This window comes from Schistosoma mansoni, chromosome 1 (genome assembly GCF_000237925.1).
Source record: "Schistosoma mansoni strain Puerto Rico chromosome 1, complete genome".
NCBI classification, from domain to species: domain Eukaryota; kingdom Metazoa; phylum Platyhelminthes; class Trematoda; order Strigeidida; family Schistosomatidae; genus Schistosoma; species Schistosoma mansoni.
This window is the reverse complement of record NC_031495.1, coordinates 15,614,970-15,622,701: the sequence shown is the minus strand read 5'-3', so window position 1 is coordinate 15,622,701 and position 7,732 is coordinate 15,614,970. Positions and strand designations below refer to the sequence as shown.

Sequence of the window (7,732 nt, the reverse complement as noted above, 5' to 3'; positions counted from 1 at the left end):
TGATGTAAATTGTGTGCCGTTGTCGCTGACTATTTGTTCTGGAACCCCGAAACGACTGAATAATTGCCGCAGTTTTCTAACTGTGCAGCTTGCTGTTGGATGTTCCATGATGAAAATTTCCGGCCACTTGCTGTATGCATCAACTACCAGAAGGTAAGTTTGTCCATGGAATGGACCAGCGAAGTCTATCTCTTTCAATCATCGACGACTGTCTTATGTTTGCTGAAAGTGTCATAATCCCAAAGAAGTTGTAACCAGCAGTCCTCGAACAGCTGCATGCAGGACATCCCGGAATTAACCGCATGAAAGCGTTAGCACGAAGTTATGTATACTGGCCACAATTAGATACTCAACTCGAGCAGCTATCCCGTTCGTGTAAAAAATGTGCATTGGCAGCAAAACCACCACGAAAAGCAGAGCTGCAATCATGGCCGATACCACAGTCACCGTGGCAGTGTATACATTTAGACTTCGCTGGTCCATTCCATGGACAAACTTACCTTCTGGTAGTGGACGCATACAGCAAGTGGCCGGAAATTTTCATCATGGAACATCCAACAGCAAGCTGCACAGTTAGAAAACTGCGGCAATTATTCAGTCGTTTCGGGGTTCCAGAACAAATAGTCAGCGACAACGGCACACAGTTTACGTCATCTATCTTTTCAGAATTTTGTCAGCAGAACGGAATCAGGCACATCCGAACAACTTTATTAAAATCCTGCCATATGTTTAAAATTTCAAATTGTATCCTACTGACCTAGTTCTGAGAGCATTACAATTAATAATATGGCAGACATTTAGACAATTATACAAAGTTGCTGAATTAGGTTATTTACTTTCAGTTCTAAAGTTTTATTATACATCATGATATTGAAAAGTTGCTTTCCAAAGAAAACAATTTCATGAAAACATAACAGATAACAAGTAGATGAAATAATCTACAGATATTATGGTAAAACTACTTTGTATATAAGTTCCTTTGATAGGAAAATTATTCTCCATATGATATCGGATCATGGAAACAATTATTTGCAAAGTAGATATAATTCTCAAAACAGCACAGTATGAGCACTAATTATTCGTCCGACATTAATTACCCCTCGTTTTAGTAGAAATTCATCACCTTTAAAATTAACCAAGTTAAGAATAATATAGTGACTTAAAGGAGATACTGAAAAATTATGTTACATCACGAATAGACTGAAATCAGGAAATACAAATCGTTGAATTCCAACTCAGCAATGGGATTGACACAAGATTTGAACAATCTGAGTTCGACCCTTGGTGCGAGTTGCTAAACGGTGTCCAAGATGAAACAACACTTAAGTGTTTTCTTGATTTTAAGTGAGTTATTCAACTGACATCAAATCATAAGGAAAAATATTCTCGAAAAACAATCACAAAAGTTCTTACTTAAGAGTCTGTATTCCATTAATATTATTTTATTCAATCATCAAGTCACTGTTACTACTATTATGTGTTGAACAAATACAATTACAATTTGTCTTAACTTGATAATAGATTAAGCAAGGTAACATCAAATTACTCACATGACACAATATTTTTAAACAATCAATACAAAAAATTCTAACGTGAAAATTTAATCAATAAACTGCCCCCTTCATAGACACCCCATAAATTCGAATGACAACCTATTGATTTTTTCTTAGAATTTAGTAGAAAATGAATAAAGATGATAGGTAAAATACAATGTAAATAGATGCGTAAAAGTATGAATGAAGTGTTTTTGAACTGATATTATAGGCTTTCATGATGAGAGAAATACTAGATTACAGATAATATAAATTTGTATGGAATCAGATTAGAAAAATTGCAAAAATGGATAACAATTATTGATTGTTAAAACAGAAAGAGTAAGTGAACCGATATTGAAAAGGCAAACACAAGTTTATATCCTAAATAGAAAAATATATCAAAGAATTAGTGGAAATAACTGTTCGGCGAAGTTCTCTATTCAAACCTTAATGGTACCAGATCGAAAGAGAATAGAATGAAGTCTCAGTTAGATACGGAAATTTATTTTTAGTTTTGGTTTGCCAGAATATATCATATTAGGGTAAAACATACTGATATGGGAGAAGTAAAGAAGGTCTGATTACTTACGAAAAAAAACCTGGTTCAAATAACCATTAAAAGTACAAGAATTATATTTTACCAAAATATCCCTCCTTGAACTGAGCTTTGATAAAACTGTCAAATTTTTTATGACCAGTCATATTCATCCCATATTCACCATAATTATCTCCAAATAACGAAGAAAGCAGATGAAGACTATCTTACATACGCTTGGAAAGTTAATTTACTAGCCGAGCACTATCTAATGATCAGTTTGAATGCTTATCACCTGTTTTCGGACTACAGGGACTTGCAGACGCTGATGTTTGTACGCCATTGCTATTTCTCAACGAAAACTATAATTACATGACGCTGCAAACATTTATTGCAGAATACTAACGTCTGGTAAATCCAAAACATAATACTATGGAAGTGGAAATTAAAGGTGGGGTATGTTGTTTATTTTATTGGAATTTCTTTTCTTTAATCCAGATTGGGACTGGTTTGGGAATTGGTTTTATTCGTCCTATGGGTATTACAGTTTTCCTTTAGAATATTGCTTCTACTGAGCTGATATGGTTTTTAATACAGAGTTGAGTCTTGCACGATATGTTACTAGAAATATTTATATTATTTCCCCCACTTTACCTTTCCCATCAGCTTTGACCAGTTAAATCTTAAACTTGTGAAAAAATCTTTTGATTTGAACATTCAAATATGAGTAGAGCGGAGAAGTCCTGGGAGGCATGATGACATTTGAAGTGGAAAATTTAGAAAATGCTGACGTTGCGAACTAATATCTGATCCCAATATATCAGAAGGTCAAAGACAGATATTTCATCCAACGTGCGTTTCGCTCAATCGAACTCCATGTAGTGAATTTTTAGTCATTAAGAAGCATTAGTACCCACCAAGTACTGTTTATCGTTTATGGAACTGGAGGAATGAATATGCACTCTAAACCAAAAGTATGTAATGGAGCTTTGTCTCCTTTGAAGCTTGAGCTGCTTTTGACGTAAAGGCCGACGATGAGATGGATACGACATTCCACCCAACTACAACAGTTCAGGAGGTAATGGGTAACAGAAAGTGGAAACGATCCTATCACGCCACTAAATATCTCAATTGATCTAGAAACTAAAAAGTAACCGAGAATTCCGAAGAAGCTGATATAATCACCAAGATAGTCACAAGTTTAAACAAAGCTAAATTGAATAAGGATAAACTTATACTAACAATACTACGATTAGCGCTGTGTTCTAAACCAACAAGAATAAAGATTTTCGCGGTCGCTGCTCAAGGGTTTTTGTTATCGGTTAAATAGGGTCGTTGGTCAAGCGAAGATCAGTGGTCCGGTAAGCTTAAAACTTACTGAAGACAAAACAGTAACCAGGTAAACTTTCTAGCTTTTACACAACAATTTCAGTTAAAAGTCTAGCAGACAAACTTGTGATTCGTTGAGTTGCAGTGCCATTGCCTTAGGTTCACTGTAAATATCTAAACAGAAATAAAAAAAAAGATCCTCAGTCTACTTAGTCAGTAAAAACCTATCGTTTCTTCTATACAAAAAACAATCATTCCACTTTAATAAAAACGAGCTAAAGTAAGGAAAGTTAGTAGAAAACAGCTTACTTGGAGTGAATATGGGTTTTTCAGCATGGATTTCCCTTAAAGCTTGCGTCTCATTTTCTGCTTCAACTGATTTATGGTGTAGATTTCTCTCATTTTGAGTGGAGCTTACTATATAAACCATTAAAACAGGAAATTTTGAACGATTAAATTTAATTTGACGTTACGTACATTAGTGTTTACCATCAAAGTAAACATAGAAATTTACTTGTGGAAGTTATAAAAATACTGTAGTGTTATTACACTATGAAAATCCTACTGTCGTACTCATGCATTAGTGTGTGCTACTGATGTCGACAGATATAAGTAGTATACATCATCAATTAAAAGCGGAATACCTGACAGCACAATTTTAATAAGATTGAATAGAAGAAAGCGAGAACAAAGAATGATTGGTGTGGAAACGACGGAACAATTAAGTCTGGGTCAGTCAGTCACAACGTAGAACTTTGTACGTACGCACATCAGTTCGAGTTGTCATACCACATTAGCACAGAGATGCAGTTGTCCATTCAAATCCCATAGTGGTAGAAGTAGTAAGAGTATAAGTATTATGTGAAAAATAAGGGTTTGAAGATGTTATTGAAGGAGTATAATACGGTGAAATAAATTTGGAAAGAGAAAAAGGATACGGACATGAAGAATTCAGAAGATTAGAATCTGGGAGAACACAAAGAGTGGATGCATCTTCGCCATTGCAAACGATTTTGAGTCATGTCATTCAAGGTCTCTAACCATCGATTGCTATCATCTCGCGGATCCCAACCAGGTAGTCTACACCTACCAACATGGCTCATTCCACTTGTCAGTGACTTTATGGATTTATGCCACGTTCTGGTCTGGCCGCCCCTAGCCTTCTTCCAACCTACTCCTACACCATGAAACCTCGCACGTCGGTGGTCAAGCATACGTAACACATTTCCCAGCCATCTCAACTGACGAAGTTTCACTACTTCATCAATCGATTTGCCATCTTTACCTAGTACCCGTTTCCTAACGACTTCATTACTTACTCGGTGGTTCCGAAATATACGAGCAATACTTCGAAGACATCTATGATCGAATACTAGTGGCCTACGAATATCGTCTACCCTTACTGGCCATGTTTCACTGCCATAAAGTAGAATGGAACGAACTGCTGCGCAGTAAACCCTGCCTTTGGTTGCTAGACGGATATCTCGCCCACGCCATAAATGACGCAAGTTGGCGAAAGCTAGACGAGCCTTCTGTATCCGTGCTGAGATTTCGGACAATTGATTGACATTTTGTAAGTGTAGTATTTACTGTATGATCCTCAGATTTTACTAAGGGATTCTGTAATTTCGTATATAAATAAACTTAACTATGCTCACTGTTTTCGTTTACTACAGTGGTACTCCTATTACTTTATACGTTGTCACAGAAATGAAACGTTAAAACTGAGTCATTTTGCAAAATAATTGCAATAAGTGGGATTGGATTTCTTTAAGCAGATCAAAATCAATCAGTAAAAAAACACCTTTTCCAAATTACATACCAACTTATTAGCTACTTTCGACGTGAACCGTGAAACCACGTGATATTAAATAATTCCCTAACGGATTTTACTTATTACTACTAACAAATACAGCTACATCGTGAGCACAGACATCTAGGGATCCATACACAGGGTTCATACGACAATAAAAAGTCCACCGTTTCAGTGACAAAGGTTAATGATTAGAAAGTACAAGTTTTGGTAAAAGGGGTTGGAAAAATATATTTATTACAAGATAATGAATCTTCTGTTATGTGAAAGAACAAACTTTAAAACGTCAGAAATACAAAGTGATTATTGAATATTCCAGTGATTTAAATAAACTTTAAGCTGATGAAACTGTTAATAAAAAATTTACTAAAACCCATAAAAATCTAAAGTGTGAAACCCTATCAGTTGATAGTAGTTGACTGAGTTAAGTGATCGAGAAAGTTTTATATCAAGAGGACGAGAATTATCAGCAGCTTTTTGGCATCTATACGTGTAGTTAGATGACCTGCTTCGCTTAATATACTAAGTTTAACCTAGGAAATTTCCGTTTATCAATACGATTAGATCTTTAGGAAAGTTGTTTAAGACGGAGTTTCCATTTTCGTTGGTGAAAACATCGCTGATCATTGTAGAGGTTATGTGATAACGACTGTGAAAGTGATGCAAACATCAAGTTTATAGACATTTTAAGAAAATTTGTTAAAATCGCTTTTACAGACATAAGGAACCACTGGCAACTGTGTTTTATTACTCTTGTTCCCAAAATCCTTTTATTTGACAAGTAATTCATACTACCTTGTAGAAGGTAAAACCGTTGAATAACAACTTCAAACCCTAATATTTCCGATTACTGATTATTCTCCTACTACTTCTACCACTATGGGGTTTGAATCGACAACCGCACCTCTGTGCTAACGTGGTATGGCAACTCGGACTGATGTACGTACGTACGAAGTTCTACGTTGTGACTGACTACCTTGTAGAATCTATCAAGTAGGGACTAAGGTCTTCGTTTTCTGACTGAATCACTAGACTTCACACCCTACTAAATATAATCATACAAATTATACAGAGTTATTTTAACGCATATATAGTTGCTAGTGTGGCTAGTTCAACTTACGACAAAAGACTTGAAGGATACAATTCTGTGCAGATACTTAAACAGAGACCCAATTTTACTTTATGGTTAAAATGTCTGCATTAGTTACTCTATTTAAATTGGTGGTGAAAAACTATTAATGAGTGAAGATATCTCTGTGTAGTCACAAAAAATCCGGTTTAGTGATAAGCATTCGTCAGGTTACATGAATCAACACCAATGAACCAATTTTATGGAATCACCCATTCCTCCAATCTCAGTCATTTTGACATAGAGCGGAAGAAGGCCCAAGAGACATAAAGGAAACTTTCTTAACTTAGTTACTGGTGTCGACATTAAGGCAAATACATACAAATTTAAATGAAATAATGGTAAGTGATGGAATTAAGTTGTTCCAAAGCAGCCTAACGTCCCAACCGAACTATACAAAAGGAAAAACAGTGTTTTAGCATACTTATTACATAGCAGCTAAGAAACGAAAAGCACAATTATAAGTTTTAGGTCCATGCGGTGAAAAAAAGTGATGACATACCAGTTTGATTACTAGTATCTCGAGACTCTGTGATGGTTATTCTAGATAAAGTGGCTTCAACTGGTCTTGAAGAAGGTGGTGTATTTCCAAATGATGTCGACTGATGTTTAGAGTTAGCAGCAGAGGCAGGATGTTGAACACTGGCATCACCAAGGCGATGGCCTTCTCCCAATTTGGAAAACTTTCGATCCACATTCTTCTCTTTGAAGAACTTGACTAATTTATCCATCTTATATTATGAACGAAACTGTCAGAGATCTATGCTGAATAAACTCAATAACAGGAATTTATAGGAAGACCAAAGAGACCGTAAGTGTAACGCAGGACTCATCTCACGCTCCACAAGAAGCATTTTTCAAAAAAAAGTGGTTCAGTCTTCAGTAGTAAGGATAGGAGGTCCAGTGACCTATTTTAATCCTTGCAGTTTTTTACACTGTGGAGGTCCAGTCTTGTCTTGAATATATCAACAGAAGGTGCTGATATTACGTTTTCTGGTAGAGAATTCCAGTAATTCACTACTCGGTGCGAGAAACGAAACTCCAGACGTAGACGATTTGATCTCGGTTTTTGGACTTTCTTTGAATGTCCTCTCAAATGACCAGCCCTAGACGGGAGGAAAAGATAGGACATGTTAGTACCAGGGTCATCGTTCAGGATACGATATGCCAATATTAGATCACCCCGTATTCGCCGGTAAGATAACGGAAATAAGTTGAGGTGTCTCAGTCTGTCTTCATAAGATAGGCCAGATAGGCCTTTTACCATTTTTGTCCCGCGGCGTTGGACTCGTTTCAACATATCCGCCTCATATTCGAAACAAGGACTCGCTGCTTGAATCCCATATTCCAAATGTGGCCGTACGAAAGTTGGGTATAATAATCTAAACATT

The 7,732-nt window shown here is 36.2% G+C and overlaps 1 protein-coding gene across 1 annotated transcript in view; it reads right to left on the bottom strand.

The window, feature by feature from the left end:
* The window catches only part of Smp_020450 (hypothetical protein), a 16,649-nt gene extending 9,465 nt beyond the window's left edge, over window positions 1-7,184 (bottom strand). Inside the window, exons 1-2 of the mRNA XM_018793418.1 lie at window positions 6,844-7,184; window positions 3,709-3,816 (exon numbers count right to left, since the gene is read on the bottom strand). Of these exons, the coding sequence (XP_018647933.1) occupies window positions 3,709-3,816; window positions 6,844-7,072 (337 nt within the window). The 5' untranslated portion in view covers window positions 7,073-7,184. The remainder of the gene's footprint in view (window positions 1-3,708; window positions 3,817-6,843) is intronic.
* Window positions 7,185-7,732: the final 548 nt, after the last annotated feature.